This window comes from Topomyia yanbarensis, chromosome 2 (assembly GCF_030247195.1).
Source record: "Topomyia yanbarensis strain Yona2022 chromosome 2, ASM3024719v1, whole genome shotgun sequence".
Lineage (NCBI taxonomy): Eukaryota > Metazoa > Arthropoda > Insecta > Diptera > Culicidae > Topomyia > Topomyia yanbarensis.
In genome coordinates, this window is record NC_080671.1 from 198308400 (window position 1) to 198327893 (window position 19494).

General features: G+C 37.3%; 1 protein-coding gene across 3 annotated transcripts in view; it reads left to right on the plus strand.

Annotated features, from left to right (window-relative positions):
- LOC131682624 (uncharacterized) overlaps window positions 1-19494 on the plus strand; it is a 70535-nt gene that overhangs the window by 30065 nt on the left and 20976 nt on the right. Inside the window, exons 1-2 of one of the 3 annotated variants that reach the window (XM_058964264.1) lie at window positions 14265-14677; window positions 15131-15712. In XM_058964264.1, coding sequence (XP_058820247.1) covers window positions 15142-15712 — 571 coding nt within the window. In that variant the 5' untranslated portion in view covers window positions 14265-14677; window positions 15131-15141. Of the gene's footprint in view, window positions 1-14264; window positions 14678-14888; window positions 15040-15130; window positions 15713-19494 lie in introns of those variants that run through there. The other 2 variants (XM_058964265.1, XM_058964263.1) reach the window with 2 other exon arrangements.

Here is a 19494-nt window from a genome sequence, read left to right on the forward strand (position 1 = left end):
AGTATATTCCGTCTGAAAATATCTAAATCGTTAGCAAAGAAACACTTGACACTAGTGACGACAGTCACCCGTATGAACGTTTGCAGATAGGCTAAAATGTTGTGGATAAAATCTTTGTCGCATACGGTGCATTTGCATGGAGCAATTTAAAAAAAAAGTTCTTGAAAAATGCTGTACCCTCTACATCACATCCCTATCTTTGAATTAAACAGTCTGATTCCGTCAGCAGCGCCGCGTTGATGAATTAGTCGATTTTTTATAGTTCCATGGATGAATTATACAGACTAATGTTAATACTGAGCAAAATTAGATTAGAAGCTATACGGTTACGTTTCAATGTCTTAGTTAATATCTTCCTTGGGAATTTGGTGTGATTCTTTGTTGAAAGGAAGATTCCTTTACCGGATTAATATTCAAACCAATAGATTTCATTGGGATTATGAAATTATTCAATTACATAAAATTAAAAACTTTTTCTTGGTTTCATCTTGTTTCACTAATTTGAGCCGTTGAAGCAGTTTGTTAAAACGTCCCTTATCAAACTCGTGCTTATCGCATAGCACGAATTTCAAAATGTCGAACACTATAGCCAGAGCAAGTAGTTCAGCATGTTAAGTTGGTCGCCGTGTCACGTAAGCAAAACCTCGAGTCCTAAGTTATTTTTCAAAGATTTACAATCTGGTACCAAATTCGATTATGATACCGGTGGGAATACCGTGTTGGAATCGTAATTCGGTACTAGGGTGCAACTACCAAAACGTGGAATCTTTCAATCAGAACGCGATCCAACGCTTTCCGGAACGAATCCGTTGGATAGTTTTTGCTGGATGAGTGCTTCCTCGATGTAATCGGCTACTACTGATTCGTAGTGTTACATTACCCTTACTGGGCACCTGCAATGATGGCACCTAACCCATTAGGTTTACGTCGAAATATGTATAACACGAATTTTCCACTCACGTAAATATAGATGGTGCGATGGAATATTTTCTTGGGGGGCATTACCGCATCGAGTTAGTTTTACAGATTTAAATAATTTTTTCAAGACCTTATAATAGTAATGGGACATTGCAAGATTGACAGTTTAGCGAGCTTGTTTACATGGTCTTAGAATATAAAAGCAATTCGAACCAAGCTTTGTTCTGGGTGAAATCAAAAATTTTCTGAGTCCATGTATTGTTTACTCTCTGAACTGTCAGAAATGTGAGGTTATACATTTTCATGCAATGTTCTATAGCAAACTGTCAAAGATACACTCTTGAGTTCATTTGTGACGTCACCGTAAAGTAATGAACTTAGTATCGCGATTCGCCACTTCATTTGCAGTGTTGCCGATAAAGCAAACTGAAATTGCAAAACAGTGCTGCCGAAACAGGTATTTCGAGTCTCACCATTCTTGATTTGGTGAAAATATTACTCAACATTCTTGCAATTTTCAATTTTCAAAAAATCATTAAAAAATCAGGGAAGGTCCCAAAAATCTCATTTTACCGTGAATGGTCTTAAAAATATGATATCTTTCGATCAAAAATAAGAAAAATAGGGGTTAGGTCGGACAAGAAAGGTCTATTGAAAATTCTTAAAATCTGTTAATCTGTATTGTGTGTGGTAACTAACCTCGGATGCTACTGAGCGACACGCACAACGCACTATGCACGATGACGAACCGAGTAAGACTGACTGTCGCCTCTCTTAAGAGTATAGGGTGAACCCTCTCGAGCTTCACGCATACATTCATAGACGCTCTATAAGCACAGTATCACATCCCCTTTTCCTTCGAATCATTTATTTTATGGTATGAACGATAACATTCTTTTCATATGTTAGTACATTAGTATAATAGAAAATTAGCAAAGATACTTAGCTTCATGGGCTGTATATTTCCTTGAGTTTGGGTGTCCGCTTTGAACGTCGTAGTTTTGACGTCTGTAGTAACAGTTTGCTGCTATCTGGAGCTACATCTGGTACCGCAGTACTCTCCACTGGATCGCCATCCCCAATTGAATCGCCAGATGCTGGTGTTGAACGGATATCTAAATCTACAGTATGGTCACCAAGGTCAGCGGGTGTAGGATCAACAATAGTTTTCAGATGCGATGTGTTGCGATCGTATGTTTTTCCGGTTTCCTGAGATTGAACGGTTATGTTCGAACCTTGCCTGTCCACAACTGTGAACTTCTCCTTATGGAAGTTGGTGGAAAGCTTGTTCGTCGGACAGAGATTCTTCATGAGGACTGTGTCGCCAACCGAGATAGTACTCGGTTTCGATCTACGCTTCACATCCTCCGATTGTTTCCCAACATACTTTTTTTCTTGGTCCTGATCTCTAAAATCGGTACTAGGAGGAATTGTCTGAAGATCTTCAACACAAGGTAATTTGGTACGTAGCTTCCGGTTTTGCAAAAGCTCACTAGGGGCCTTACCAGTGACTGTATGGGGAGTGTTGTTGTACAGATCTAAATAACTATTAAGCTCAACTTTCCAGTCATCATACAAAGCGTTCGCAATTTTCATTCAGTAACGATCTGTTCTGGCGTTCAACCTCCCCATTCGCCTGAGGCCAGTAGGGTGTCGTGTGATTTAGGTAAATGCCATTCTTTTTGCAAAACTCTTCAAATTCGCAAGATACGAACTGCTTAGCATTGTCTAGCGTGATCGTTTTAGGTGGCCCCCAGTGGCGGAAAATGCGTTTTAATCGTTTTATTGTCCCTGCTGCGGTAATTTTACTCATCACTTCTAATTCCATGTACCGACTGTAATAGTCGATAACCACCAAAACATATTCAGTAGATGGCATCGGTCCGAGTAAATCTATCGCTATATCAACCCATGGGCGATCGGGTAGTTGTCGTCGAATCATTGGCTCGGACGGATCGGGGAGCTGAACCAAACGACATCCTTCGCAGGCCTCACACGTGTCTACTGCTGCTTGATCGATACCGGGCCACCAGCACCTTTCACGCAGACGTCGTTTCATTAAGGACTGTCCCGGGTGTCCTTCGTGAGCTAAATAGAGCATCCTTAAACGCAAGCTTTTTGGTATGACGAGTTTGGATCCTCGAAGGATGAGCGAGTTCACATATGTATACTGATGACGGAATGGAATGTATTGCTTCAAAGATTCATTATTCCAGTTGTCGGCTACGATGCATTCTCTCAACTGCTGCATCTCTCGATCAGAAGCGGTAGCCTGGATAACTTCCTCGATATCAATGGCGGCGCATTCTTGGATGGTCCGAATGACAATTTCGGTTTCGGGATCAAAATCTTTTTGATTCGCATCAGTTACCAGCGTCGACAACGATTCTACTGAAACACGTCGAATAAATACTTCACATTCCTCCGTCCACTGAGTATCTTGAATGTGTGCTCCGAGTCTAGATAAAGTGTCAGCTAAGTTAGCTGAACCTTTACGATAAACAACTCTAAACTTGAATACTTGAATCCTTAGCATCCACCGTTCGATTCTTGCAGTAGGTCGCGATGTTGCCGTGAACAATGTTTCTAAAGGCCTATGATCTGTCTCTAGTTCAAAATGTATTCCTAACAGATAGATTCTGAAACGCTCTACCCCCAAACAATTCCAAGAGCTTCCTTCTCGATAGGAGGGTACTTTTTCTCAGTTTCAGAGAGACTTTTTGAGGCGTATCCGATAACTCTGGGATGATTATTTTTAAACTGTGCTAAAACAGCGCCCAAGCCGACTCCAGACGCATCTGTAATTAGTAGAGTGCGATCTTTGGGATCATAATACCCCAGGTGATCAATGGATCCTATCATATGTTTGAGTCTATCAAATGATTCCTGGTGCTCCGGTTTCCAATCAAACGGAGCTGCCATTTTAAGCAATTCTCGCAGAGGATAATTCACAGTTGCGAGATTCGGGATAAATCGTGACACATTGGTTACTAAACCGAGAAAGCTTCTTAACTCCTCTTCCGATTGCGGTGCTCTGAACTGTCTAATCGATCTGACTTTTTTTTTTCAGCTGGTGCCACTCCGTCTGGGGAAAGCATGTGACCCAAGAACGATATCTCTGATTGCCTGAATTTACATTTGTGAATGTTCAATAAAACGCCACAACGATTCAAAACACCCAACGTATGTTTTACTGCCATGTCGTGTTCTTCCTCAGTGGATCCGAAAATCATTATGTCGTCGATAAAAACAGCTGTGTTTTTACATTCCGCGAGAATGCTTTCCATAAGATTTTGGAAAAGTTCCGGAGCGCGATTCACCCCAAAGAGAAGTCGTTTATAACGGCACAATCCCCAATTCGTAATGAATGTAGTCACATCGCGGCATTCTTCCGACAGTTCGACCTGGTGAAACGCTTGTTTTATGTCCAACGTCGTGAACAATTTGGCATTTCGAAACCTTGGTAGCATGTCGTCAAATACTGGTAAGGGGTGATTGAGTCTTTGGATGGCCTGATTTGCTCTTCGCATATCTATACACAGTCGTAGTTCGCCGTTGTCCTTCAAAATTGGAACCAGCGGGGAGACCCAAGACGTAGGTTGTGTGACTCTTTCGATTATATCTAACTGCAATAGTTCGTTCAGTTTGGCCTCAACTTGTTTCAGGAGTGGGATAGGGCATCGGCGAAGTGGTTGGATGACTGGGGCAACCGATCTGTCAATTGGCAAACTTAGTGTTATCCCCTTCATTTTGGGAAAAGGATCTTTTATTGTTTCGACTCTACAGACCAAGGCCTTTTTCGAACTAGGTAAACCAAGCTGTGCGGTTATTTTTCCCAACAAGGGTTGCTGACCTTTCTCAATCACATAGAAGGAGGCACTGGTTTTCAGTAGTATTCCTCCGTCGTTTATTTCCAGTTCTGCGTCAAAAACCGTAACTAGTTTTAGGGGAACCCGACCATATGCCAAAAACTGTTTACCATGATCGAATCTTTGGTTCCGTATTTGTACATCTTGCAGCTTCATGATCTCCCATGTCGTGTCATCGATTATACAACACGTTATCAAATCATCAGACTCTCCCACATTATATACCGAAAATTCTTCATAATTTGGTTCTTCATCATCATCGATTCTATAAACCGGTCGAAACGAGGGACGGGAATATTTTGTGGGACGAGAAGGACCTTGATTGTTGACGATAAGCGCTTTCCGTTTTCGATCAAATGTTCCCTAATAAATGTTCAAGAATATGAAAACATATATAACCTCAACCAATTAAACAAAATTGCTTACCGTGCTGGACGAGTTCTTAGTTTTGCAAACAGATTGGAAATGACCAACATTTCTGCAGCGAAGACACATCTTGTTTAAAGCCGGACAATGGTCTGCTTCACGATGTCTACTATACCCGCAACGCAAGCACCGTGTTTTCGTAAAGTCGATTGACACTGCTATTGATTTGCTCGTAAGGGCGATTGCTTGAACCTCCATTTGGTTTTGGGTTCATCTTCGATGACTGATATCTTGCCGATTGATATGCATTAATTATTTTTATTGCTTCATCGAGGGTTAGATGTTCTTTTTCAAGTAGTTTTTGGCGTAGGTCTTCGGATGCATATTGAATTATTTGATCAATCACCGCTATATGACTGCTTTCGGTTTCCGTTCTAATGAAAGAACATTTTTCGGCCCTCTGTTGTACCCTGAGAGTAAATTTTTCGATGGATTCACTTTCACTGGGTGTCATTGACCAAAAAAGAAATCGTTCGAAGCTATCGTGGTGCTTCGGTGAGAAATATTCTGACAATTTATTTTTCGTAGAAAGATATGGATCGATCATCGGATCCTCTTCTTCATCGCAACCAGTGATCCCATAAAAAGCACTTTGTAATTCTAGGCCACCCATAGCAAGCAATTGCATTTTGCGAGTAGAGCCATCCATAATATTCGAAGCTGCCATGACGGTTTCAAACCATCGAATCCACGAACCCCACGCATTACGTATTTCTGATTGTGGCAGATGTTTATATTTGAAATGGGGAAGGTTGTACGAAGCCGGGCTGAATAATGATAAATGCTGTTGGATTATAGACGCGTTAGTACCATTCGCGGTATCTCTCTCTCTGTTTGGTTGAGGTCGTCCATGTTGACGGTAACTGTTAACATTTGTATAAACATACTTCATTATCTTGCATTTTTGTTTCAAGAAATAAATCGTGTCACATGGCAGAATCTTACAAAACAAATTGATCACAGAATTTCATTCCAACAATCTATTTCTGTCCGCAACATCCAAGAGCGGTAAAACATGTATATTGCCTCACGAGATTCCATATTAGAATCACACATGAATCTCGGTAATGTTTACTTCAATTAGATCTTTCGAAAATGCACGCTGTTTTTCGCATCATCCAAGAGCACACTCTTCATCAATTACCATAGACTTATCCAGCTGCATTGGTATTGTGCCGTTTTGACGTTTAAGTTGGGAGGAAAACAAATCATTTGCATTGCGAATTGGGAGGAAAACAAACCGCTTGCTGGCTTAAGGGGAGGGCGGTAGTATAAAAATGCGAGATCTCAGTGTGCGTATTTTAAACGTCAGATATCTCAATACACATCATCCAAGAGCGCTAAACATTTTCAATTCGATTTACGCAACGTCAAAATATTCTTATAAGAATTTCCCAAACGTAACTTCAACTCACTTGAGTTGCAACTACCTCTTTTTTTGTATAGCACATTTCATCTCGTTTTTATTTCACACGGTTCGGGTGGTTTCAGTATCATTTGACACGAATACAAACTTGATCACCGTTATGCGATAATGAACTTTTGGCACAACATACCCATGGCTTTTCTTCTCACTCTCCCAGTTGAAGTTGGATCAGCCCACAAACACATACGTAGTCTGTTTTGTCCCTACATAGTGCTCATTTTCTTATATCAGTTTATTTTTCTTAATTCTACATACCTTGGACGTGCGGGCTGATATTTTCTAACATTACTCTCTCGCTGGTGAAATATCCATATCCAGCATAACAGATCCCCCACCACCAACTGGCGGCGCTTTCGCTTCAACACACTGTCCACTATTTGTCTTCACTCGCACCATGTACATTGGCTAATGTTAGAAATATTCCGCAACACAGGAGGCACACCACAGCCACTAAGACAGAGTTGCTCCATTTCATACACGACCATCATCACGTAGTCGGCGTCCTATACATTCATCGAAGCACCAGAAGAGCGGATCTCTGTTTGAATATCACACCATTTCTCCGACTCAATACATCTGCACTACGATCACTGCTAAAACGAAGGCCATTCGCTTCTATTTCAACATGGCCGACACGGCGTCATTTGATTTTCGAATCAATTCAATAATTGCATTCACTTTGTGAACAATTCTGCCAACTATGCGCACCTCTCTTTTCCTTTTTTTATAAGCTATGCATTATTATTATTCTACGGCACAAATTTTTTTTTATTTTAAATCACGTCAACTTTCATGTCCAATCCATGCTTTATCCAGATTCTGCCTTGATAACACTTATCCACTCTTTATATTATTACCTGATTATTCTCCGCCTTATGAGATGAGGTAAATCACGCAATAAAATTTGATACCTTCTATAGAAAAAAATATTTTCGACACTGCACTATATCGGATTGATCATCCTCGTCGCCATCTTGTGGTAACTAACCTCGGATGCTACTGAGTGACACAGTAGCATACGCACAACGCACTATGCACGATGACGAACCGAGTAAGACTGACTGTCGCCTCTCTTACAGGGTTGCCACATTGAAATCTGTATTTTTTTCGAGAAAAAATCTGGAAATCTGCATCACGGGAGAAAAATTCTTTATCGAAAATCTGTATTCGAAAATTAACTAGAAGCTTCCCAAAAAATAATATTTTGACAATGAAAAATTAGTTAATCTTTATCTGAAGAACAAATGATATCAAAATTTGGCACTTTTGTTCCACGGCTTAGTAGTTTCTTAAGATCTGAACTATATGGGGTGCCTTTTAAGTGTTATCCGAACTTCTGATAGGCTGGGTACTACATATCTACACTGAAAATCTGTAAAATCTGTATTTTAGCCAAAAATCTGTAATCTGTACATACAGAATCTTGGTCGTAAATTATCGAGAAAAATCTGTAAAATACAGAATAATCTGTATATGTGGTAACCCTGCTCTCTTAAGAGTATAGGGTGAACCTTCTCGAGCTTCACGCATACATTCATAGACGCTCTATAAGCACAGTATCACATTGTGTATTGAAAATCTGTATTAAATCTGTATTCTGAATCAAGTCTGTACCTGTGCTTAAAAATCTGTATAATACAGATAAATCTGTATAAATGGCAAATAAATACTTATTTTTGGATTCATTATCTACTCACATAAACTTATCACTACACTAGGTAATCATAACCAAACTATCCAGCTTTTTACGTACCATAATGGCGGCCTAATTTGTTCAGTTCGTAATACGTTTAAATCCTTTTTTTGACAATAATCGTTTACGCCAGCTTGACAGCAACGCCCAGTTGAAGATGTCGGGCGTTCATTGAATAAACATCCAACGCATTGGACTAACGTAGGATGACTTAATCTCACTGGGCGGTTTGACGTAAACGATTATTGTCAAAAAGGGCCATTAAACGTATTACGAACTGAACAATTTGGACCGCCATTATGGCACGTGAAAAGCTGGATAGAAAGAATCAATGGTGAAGGGGGATGGGCGTAGCGTAGTTGGTAAATCGATTGCCTTGTACGCAGCGCACCTGAGTTCGAGTCCCGACCCCGCACATAGGGTTAGAAATTTTTCATAAGAGATTTTTCTAACCCGAAGAGGCGAATGACCTTAAGGTTAAAACCTCTATAATCGAAATAAAAAAAATCAATGGTGAAATTGGTATTGCACACCAAAATTTACCACAATCTGACTTTTATTAAGATTTTAGGTCAGAGATCTTGTTCCACTATATTTACACACGATTCCACAATTTCCCACATTAGTTGGCTAAATGAAGTGCACTAGACAAACAAAATACTATTTCCCACATTAGTTGGGTAAATGAAATGCACTAGACAAACAAAATACTAGCGCAAGAACAACCAAGTCCTTTTCAGCCGCCAGAAAATTTGTTTAAGTGTTGAAATTGCCTTTAAATCGCATTCTCAAATAGCATTTGTTCCCAGGGGCAATTTGCACAGACAAGTTCAGTGAAACGTCAAACTGTTACAATCGCCTGACCCAAAGAGAATAGGGAAAGAGACGAAGAGTGAAAATCAGTCAAAACGGCAACACGCCCTTTATGATGATTTCAACACTAGAATTTTGGCAACCGCTTCTATAGGCAGCACTTTAAATGACTCCTATTATATTTTGAAAACAAACCGTATGTCGATCGATGGATTTGTTTATCAAATGATGTGCATTTCGAAACAAAGAGATGAAATAATTCTAAAGCTTATTTTTACTCATACATATACTCTAGAATGCACCTTACAATCACGATTGAACTAAATTCTGATGAAAATTCAAATTTCTTTTTTGATAGAAGTACAATACTTATCTCCTCCAACTCAGGCATGAGTAATGTTTATTTACATTGCACGATTGGTCTGCTCAATAAGGTATTTTTGGCTTCACACTATTCGTCTCTTTCCCTATTCTCTTTGGCCTGACCATGTTCGTCCGCATTTTTTTTGATCGGGTGTTTTTGATACACCTACACTGAGCAAAAAGCATCTGAGAATTTCATAAGTCTCGGCATATGAACCAACCTTATGACGATGTCATTGAACACTTTAGAATGTCATAGGCAGGCTTATGAATTCATTGATCTTTATTCATGCACTCCATAGACGTACAAATAATGTATTTCATAAAACAGTCTTATGACTTCGCTCCAATATATGCCTTTAAGAATTTCATAAGTTTTTCTCATGAAACCCATATGAGATCTATTATTGATTCTATAAAATTGTATTTTGTTTTTCATAAACGTCACTTTTGTGAAAAGTTCATAATTGTTTCTTATGAATTCAGTACTGGCCTGGACGGCAAACCAGGAGTTAATAGTTTCAGCACTTTTTGATTAACGCTGTTTGGAACAAAAGAAGTGAGATTTTCAGTCAAATTGCAACAATTTTAAATTGTTTTTATGTTATTGAATAAATTACTGTGAGCATTAAATCTGTTTACATGGTTATGATTTTTACAGAAGATATCCGATTATTTGAAATGAAATAAGTTGAGCATATAATTAGTGTCTGACGTGTATTTTATAATTATCAAAATCATTGGAGAAGTAACAATCATTATCATTCAGTTGTCAAGTCCAGTTTCCCAGTTGTCTAAGCCCAGTTTCCCAAGAAATATTGACGAAGCGTTGCTCATTATGTACAAATTTTAATATTTAATGAGAGTTTTCTCTTCAATCTTCCTAAGGGATCTATACTTGGCGGTTAACTTGTCCCGAATTGAGTTCTACAAGATGACCACACGAATGAACTCATGAGGAATGACGTTCATATTTGACAATTCTCAGTGATTTGTTTACTTTGTCAGTTGCGTGAGTTGGAGTGCAACGGGTGCCCATCTGCTACATTCAAACTCACGTAACTCCCATGTAAAAAAACCACCGAGAATTGTTAAACGAAGTTCATCCGGCTCATTTTGTGGGGTTATGTCGGTTGGTGTAAAACCTAATATCCTCTCAAGGTTGATTTTTACTTTTGTTTTTTTGTCTACTAAAAATGCTCGAGAAATGTTAGCCATGTTCTTTTTTATATAAATGCACAATAATATCCATAAATAAAAAAAAAACTTATGGCATTCATTCGAACATTGTAATGAATTTCATAAGACTGTTCTATGGAAATCATTATTTCTACTATGTTTTCTACTTATAAATGTCAGCAATTTTCATAAATGGGCACCTATGGCGTTCATTCGGACATTTTCATAAATTTCATAAGACTGTCTTATGAAAATAATAAGTGATGGATTTGGAAAATTTCCCCTCCAAATCATAAGACAGATTTATAAAATCCATTAAAAATCCTTATGTCTGAAAGTCATAAGACGTTTTTATGGAAATTCAATGTAAATTTTGCTGGGTGTACACCGAGCAAAATTTACATTGAATTTCCATAAAAACGTCTTATGACTTTCAGACATAAGGATTTTAAATGGATTTTATAAATCTGTCTTATGATTTGGAGGGGAAATTTTCCAAATCTATCTCTTATTATTTTCAAAAGACAGTCTTATGAAATTTATGAAAATGTCCGAATGAATGCCATAGGTGCCCATTTATGAAAATTGCTGACATCTATAGGTAGAAAACATAGTAGAAATAACGATTTCCATAGAACAGTCTTATGAAATTCATTACAATGTTCGAATGAATGCCATAATTTTTTTATTTATGGATATTATTGTGCATTTATATAAGGAAAAGAACATGGCTGACATTTCTCGAGCATTTTTAGTAGACAAAAAATCAACAGTAAAAATCAACCTTAAGAGGTTTTACTCCAACCGACATAACCCCACAAAATGAGCCGGATGAACTTCGTTTAACAATTCTCGGTGGTTGGTTTACATGGGAGTTATGTGAGTTTGAATGTAACATATGGGCACCCGTTGCACTCCAACTCACGCAACTGCCAAAGTAAACAAATCACTGAGAATTGTCAAACATGAACGTCATTCCTCATGAGTTCATTTGTGTGGTCATCTTGTAGAACTCAATTCGGGACAAATTAACCGCCAAGTATAGATCCAGAGACTAATTGAGACGGCGGACTCGCGAGTTTTTCATGGCTCAAGAGGTACTAGTTCATGTAGTACTAGAAGTCCCTCGAAATGTCAAACAGAAAACGCCTCGATAATCAAGCATGCCTTGCTTTTCTGGCTTTTAATCATTGAGTGTTTATTTGCTGACGACGATTCTAAAGAGAAAATTTTTTATGACAATCAATTATTTTAGCAGACGGATAGAGCTGAGGAATGTGTATTTTCCAGATTTCGACCTTTGATAGAGTGTAAATCTTAAAAAGGATTAAATCTAAATATTTGGAGCCCCCGAACTTTATTTCATCGATGACCCTAAAGGTGCCGTGGCATTTTCTATCCTAGAGGCACCAGGGCGAAAAGTAGTACTTTAATCAGTGCGGGTTAGACAACTATTTGTACTCCATACAATAGTGACATTTTTAACTAAATTTGTCAGATATTTCTATGTAGCGAACAGTTGATAAAACCGACAGGCACGTGAGAAGTTCCATTAGCATGGTTCTTTAAATATAGAACAACAATGTCACATTGTGCACTCTTACAATTACGAATATTAATTACATTGTGATATATATATATACCACTCTAGGTCCCATAGTAGATAACTGTGCTGTAAACAACAAGTGGAAGACGAAATTTCAAACTGAACCTTGCTCGAAATTATGAGACAACCTTGTGATAATATATTAGGAAGCTAGAAGGAAGTTGTTTTGTTTTATGTGTTACGCCAGCAACATACGATTCTAGGCTCATCATTGCTAATCCTCGATGTTTGATGGAGAAATATGTATATTAGAATTTATTCCAGAGCGTGAAAGCACGGGTGCACATTTTTCTACAAATACATGACATTTATTTTGTTTGACATACATCTTCTTTTTATTCATTACACCAATAACAATACTGCAATTAAATATTTGTATAACGGGATATATCTCATTAAAAAGCATTGCTTTTGTCTCGAGTTGTTCAACTCAGTTTCAAATTTTATTATTCTTGAAGCCTTGAATATTTGATTGAACTGGCTAACATTATCAACATTGATATCATCTATAGTTCCATAATTCATTGTTTTATGAGTGACAATCATTCAAATTTTAAATTTACTTCCGATTCGTTTGATAATTTTCCAATTCCATCATAAAGATCATATGGCATTTTTTTCAACCTGGATTATATTATTATATTGTCAGAATATAATAAAATTTTATAAATTTACCCTCTGGATGGATCAAAAGCGTCCTGAAAACAAGATTCCTCATAATTAATTGAACATATTCGTCGATGAGCTCGCCTCGCAAGGTTGTGACTTCAAGCTCACCGGAGTAGCATTCGATCAATCTGGAAAAGAAAATGCGTTACAGACGTGATTTTTTTTCAGACCTATTCCAATGAAATTGGGACTTACAGTTCCCTGGGAACTTGTAAAGTAACATTTTATTTGTATTTCCCCAACCCGAACAATTCCTCACCTGGTTGTTTTTGCTAAAATTGCACTGATGGGTAAACAACATTCAAAAAAGGTTGCTAAGCAATTCAAATGCATGTAGCAACGACCATATATAATAAGTACTACTACCCACTTGAACAAACAAAAAAAGAGCAGATAACTTGATTATTTCTTCAATGTTGGCAAAACTGAAGGGACCGTACCCCCTCTGCTACTTCAAAAAATCTAGTACACAACGTGCCATAGAATGTTGAGTGTTTCTTCGTGAGTCGGTAGTCTCGATTAGTCTCTGATAGATCCCTTCAGAAGATTGAAGAGAAAACTCATTAAATATTAAAATTTGTACATAATGAGCAACGCTTCGTCAATATTTCTTGGGAAACTGGGCTAAGACAACTAGGAAACTGGACTTGACAACTGAATGCTAATGATTGTTACTTCTCAAATGATTTTGATAATTATAAAATACGCGTCAGACACTAATTATATGCACAACTTATTTCATTTCAAATAATCGGATATCTTCTGTAAAAATCATAACCATGTAAACAGATTTAATGCTCACAGTAATTTATTCAATAACATAAAAACAATGTAAAATTGTTGCAATTTGACTGAAAATCTCACTTCTTTTGTTTCAAACAGCGGTAATCAAAAAGTGCTGAAACTATTAACTCCTGGTTGGCCGTCCAGGCCAGTACTGAATTCATAAGAAACAATTATGAACTTTTCACAAAAGTGACGTTTATGAAAAACAAAATACAATTTTATAGAATCAATAACAGATCTCATATGGGTTTCATGAGAAAAACTTATGAAATTCTTAAAGGCATATATTGGAGCGAAGTCATAAGACGGTTTTATGAAATACATTATTTGTACGTCTATGGAGTGCATGAATAAAGATCAATGAATTCATAAGCCTGCCTATGACATTCTAAAGCGTTCAATGACATCGTCAGAAGGTTGGTTCATATGCCGAGACTTATGAAATTCTCAGATGCTTTTTGCTCAGTGTATATATATATGGCATTGAGACCCAGGCACATCGATGCATAAAAGTGCATTATGCAAGGCATGGTTTTGTTTCTGTGTTTACCAATACCCGCAAACTGCCTAAGAAAGAGGCATTTTGTATTACAATTTTGTTTATTTCTTTTAAATGCCTACCTACCGTTCACGTTTTACTATATTTATATTGTGAAGTTTAATGCAAGAGAAGAGTCAATCATCGTGTGAAAATAAAATTAGATGAGTGACCAGATCGACGGCAACGACTTCTGTTCTCTCATGTTCATTAAGCTTTCAGAGTAGTATAGATCACGTTGGAACGCAGATCTGGCATTGTTGCGATAGAGAAAAAAACCTCGCATATAAGCGAAAGAATTTAATATTATGATAAGGCAATCGTCAATAATTGTTTCATCGTCGCTGTTGATATCGCCGTGGTTAGAAGTGAATTCTCATTCAAAAAACAGGTAAGATTGCAGCTTTAGTTCAGTGGCGGTGATCCCATGTCTAAAAGCCATACGACAGGCGGTGATCAGCTGATGGGTAAAATTGCACCATGCGAGAAATGCAACCAGGCGCTTAAATTGTGTTGTGGTTTTCACTCTGTGCAACTTTGTATCTTAAATCTCGAGTCAAGTTCAAAGCAAATGTTGCGCAATTACATGTTATTCTATAACTTGCGTTGTTCGCTGAATAAAAGGAATCAGTCTAGTTTTTATACAAAGTCATTTTCTAAAAATAATCATTTTTATATCATTCCAATCTGGAACATGTGCGACAAAACTGAAATAAACCGGATAATCTGGTCTTGCCACTTTGACAATTTGCTGTAAGGGAATATTAAATATCCGCTTATGTAAATTGAGCGTTTATTGATGTATCAAGTTGAATTAACGAATGTACGTTTTATTTTATTGCAGAATCCAAAAGCATGCATGGTGTCAAACGCGTCGTAGCATTTTGTATACTCACAGCGGTTCTACCTGCTTCTCTAATAATACTTCCACTGTATCTTCGACATACGGTCTTCGCTGACGTCGTATATCCTATTGCCGAATCTGATATCATTGAAATTAGAGATGGCATTTCTTCTGTTTTTTGCCAAAGACACATACTCCAGATGAACACGAGTTTTAATGCGTTCCAACTGAAGCAGAAACCAGAGATCTCTCAGAACCGCAAACACATTCGCTTAAAGAAATCTATGTCACTACCAGACGACACTTTAGAATACTGGGGATTCTATTTGCTCAAAGGCGCAACTGTAGCACTGAAAGTTTGCTCACGATACGACGGGTCACGCATCCTGGTAGTAAAAGGGGAACGCAATTTAAGAACATGTGGGTTACTAGACCACAACAAGAACAAAATTGGCACCCACTTCAATAAGGAACATGGCCAAGTGCTGGTAACTTTTGAATCCGCTGCTGAAATTGTTGATTCATCGGGACCTTACGATAATAATTCCAATCGATACGTTCCGCCGGATGCTGGTAATCACGGTAAATGAAACAATTAGTTCGTACACTGTCATAGGATTATTAATTTGCATGTACATATCTTACATTTCATACTAAGAACAAAGCATGATGTTGATATAGAATTCGTATATACACATTTTCTTGAAAAGCGTAATACTCGCAGTGACACCATCCTATATATAAGAATTAACATCAACTGTGACTATATCCGGATTTGGTCTTAATATGGCTACTATTATACGCACATTCACCCAATGTTCAATAAGTTAAGTGTTATGCACAGATTGGTAGTACATGAGGAACAAACAGTTCCATTTTCTTCGATGGTTTAAAAATTTATAAAACGGAAACTACTTTGAGAAATTAAACTTGTATAAAGCGATTTGGATTTGCTTCAAATCGTTCCATTCAGTACAACGGAAGTTTGGATATTAACAGGTTTGATGTAGATGACATCAAACCTTTTCTTATAAGAGCTCCTACCAGTAGACACTAGAGTATCTCTAAATTGGTTGGAATATACGGACTGACAAAATTTCTCTAATCCAGTACAGCATATCACGTTCCTCACCCCTCCTCCTCACCTTACACCACACCCTTACTGTTTACTATGGTCCTATGGTAGATCTGCATAGGAATTACGTATGTAATCAGAGACATCTATTGGCCTTCTACAAACTTGATTGCCTGAATATGCGCTAATGATCCTAGCTAGGACATGATCCGCCAGCTGGTTTATTTTTTTCCAATCAATAAAACCTCTTATTATTTTGACCCCTGTTATAAGTAACACAACACTGTTGCCGGTATGTTGGTTTTATACTGCACTTAATTTGTTTAGATTAACCACTTCATGCTAATGTTTATAAACAACAAATTTTTAAATAGCTATAACTTTTAGGTCACAAGTAAGGCTAGTAATTGGGACGATTACCTTTCATCTGAGTGCTTGCAGTTATAAGTATTATCCTTAGAACTGAAGTTATTGCAATTAGTCTGGTTAGTGGTCTTCGATTATCTTTTCTATACATTTGGAATATTGTAATTTATTTTGGGGAAATTGTATTGAGCATCAGAAGGTAAAAAGCTTCTGCAAGGGAAGCATCTATTTTGATCAAAACAGGATTTTCGTATTTCCTGACCCTAACAGGTTTTTTAGTGGGCTGATGGGACTGCAGCTTTTAGCTTAGGGGATCTCGGTCCGTCTCGCGAGGCAAAATTTTCAAAATCGGACGAATTAGCAACTGTCTAGTCCAATGTATCAAGCTCCTAACAACGCGTGTTAAATCGTCAGTGATGCAATTAAAACTTTGCATTGATTCCGCTTCTATCTTGTTATTATTCCTGTTCTAGTGAGCATTGATGATTGTTTTGTTTGATAATCAGAAATAATTTAAGATTTTAATTATTACAACTAAGTCACAGAGAACCAGGAGGGTGTCACTCCTGTCATCCGCTATGGAGATATACGGACTTTGACAGTAGTCAACATATGATGGGCCTAGCTGCATCTAGGCCCACGTCGCCCGTGCAATAGCATTGGGTTGTTTTGATTTTAACAAAGGCAGATGTTGGCTAGGACAAAATGGCTGCCTAGCAGGGGGCTGCAGAGAACAGACATCCAATTTCGAACAAACAAGTTCAAAATACTTGTTTTGTCATTTGAACAAATATTTGCTAGACCATTTCGACCATCATACTGATGGCATATCCCATAATTATAACGATCACTTGGATATTAATTCATCAAAACTCACGCACTAATCGGAATGACGACAGAACCACCTTTGGTGGCAACATCTCAATTACCTTTGGATGTACCTTTTACTCAACTTTTACGCTTGAGATGGAAGTCTTCTCTGTGCAAAAATTGATGTTGCTTCTCAGTTTTGCACGACCCAGGGGGAACTTGACCTTGATCCTAATGCTCTGTCATCGATGTTACGTGATATTCGTTATGGAAAATTGTTTGTTTGGGGTCCATTCATAAACAATATCTCGCAGAAAAAAAATTCTAGAAATTATTGATTTTATTAACCCCGCACCACTAGTACTAGTATGGCTTTTCGCCAACTGTCAATACGCGACATCATGAAAGGCCCTTGGTAATATCTTTAGAGCAGACAATCCAATGAAAAACAGAATTCACAGGATTTTTGTGCGTTTATGTTTGTTATACATACTAAGAATACCAAATCATGTGATGTGATGGCCGGAAGATTAGAGAAGCAATCCTCCCTCCACTTTTGTGAAGTTCAAAATTTTAAGCAAAAATTTATTTCAAAGAATTGAAAATTTTTGGATGAAAAAGAAACCACTCAAGTACACAAGAGGGCAAATAAAAATAATTAAATATATATATATATATATATATATATATATATATATATATATATATATATATATATATATATATATATATATATATATATATATATATATATATATATATATATATATATATATATATATATATATATATATATATATATATATATATATATATATATATATATATATATATATATATATATATATATATATATATATATATATATATATATATATATATATATATATATATATATATATATATATATATATATATCCATCTAGTAATATCGGAGTTATAAGCGTGCAAACCTTACATAGTTTCGTTACATGGGAGATAGTTTAGATTTTAGAATGACACCTAGCCCCAGATAGTGGAGTAAGACATTTTTAATGTCAAAATAAGTCTGTCGTACTTCTTTGTCGCTTTCCTTTGAAATTAAGTTTATATTATGACACTTTCATTGATTTCTACGAAATTAAAATATTATCACCTTCTCCGGTGAGAAGGAAAAAATCAAATACACTTTATCCGGAAAATTTATTCTCACGCTATTTGTGGAGACGGAGAATATTGCGACTCATCTTATCTCGGAGAAGTTGGACATCGGATAAGCCTCTTCTCGCGTGAGTGAGAGAGAATTACAATGCCTGGTGTTAATTCAAATGGCTAACAAGTATTTTAAAATTGCTTGTGTGAACTTGGATGTCTGTTCTCTGCGATTTAGTTGTACCATATTAAAATTTTAAAATTGAATAAGCAGGTAGTATAGCCGAGGGGAGACACAGCCACGATATTCCCAGATTTCTCAAGATAGGCGATGAAATCGATCAACATCCTTATGGCAGTTACGGACGACCAAGCACGTATTTCACTCACCGTGGATTGCTCCTATGAGATCTGCTATAGAGATATCTATACAAGCCTAGCAGGCAGTGATATCAGAGGAACGACAGCGCTGAGGGGGCACGATGTCAATCAGTTCTTTCTTTTTCCTCTTTTCTCTTTGCTTTCTTCAATAAACAGGAAACACAGGAAATATTGATACGAGTTGAATGAGACATTAATAGAAGATATGAAATAAGGTAGAAAACTGAAAGTAATGTTAAAATCCAATTGATAGCAACATTAAATTGAGGCGGGCTGGTTGATGGAACGATGACCTCGGAACATGTCTGGCGCTGTATACAAAATGGGTAATCGGAAAATCAATTGAGCTAACGCCTACCCATGAACAAAGTTATTTGCAACCAAACTTTCGTTGACAACATTGACCACCATAAACGATTCCGGAAGTGCCCGGGAAAAACCGCCATCTTTCAAAATTAACGAACTCACATCAGTTTTCCGGGAATGGTTGGGCTGATTTCCACAAACACCCAAATGATAGCTATAATATCCCCACAGATGTCTATAAAATTTTGTACGGATCGCTTATATGGTTCCGGAAATATAGACTAAACCGTCCGGT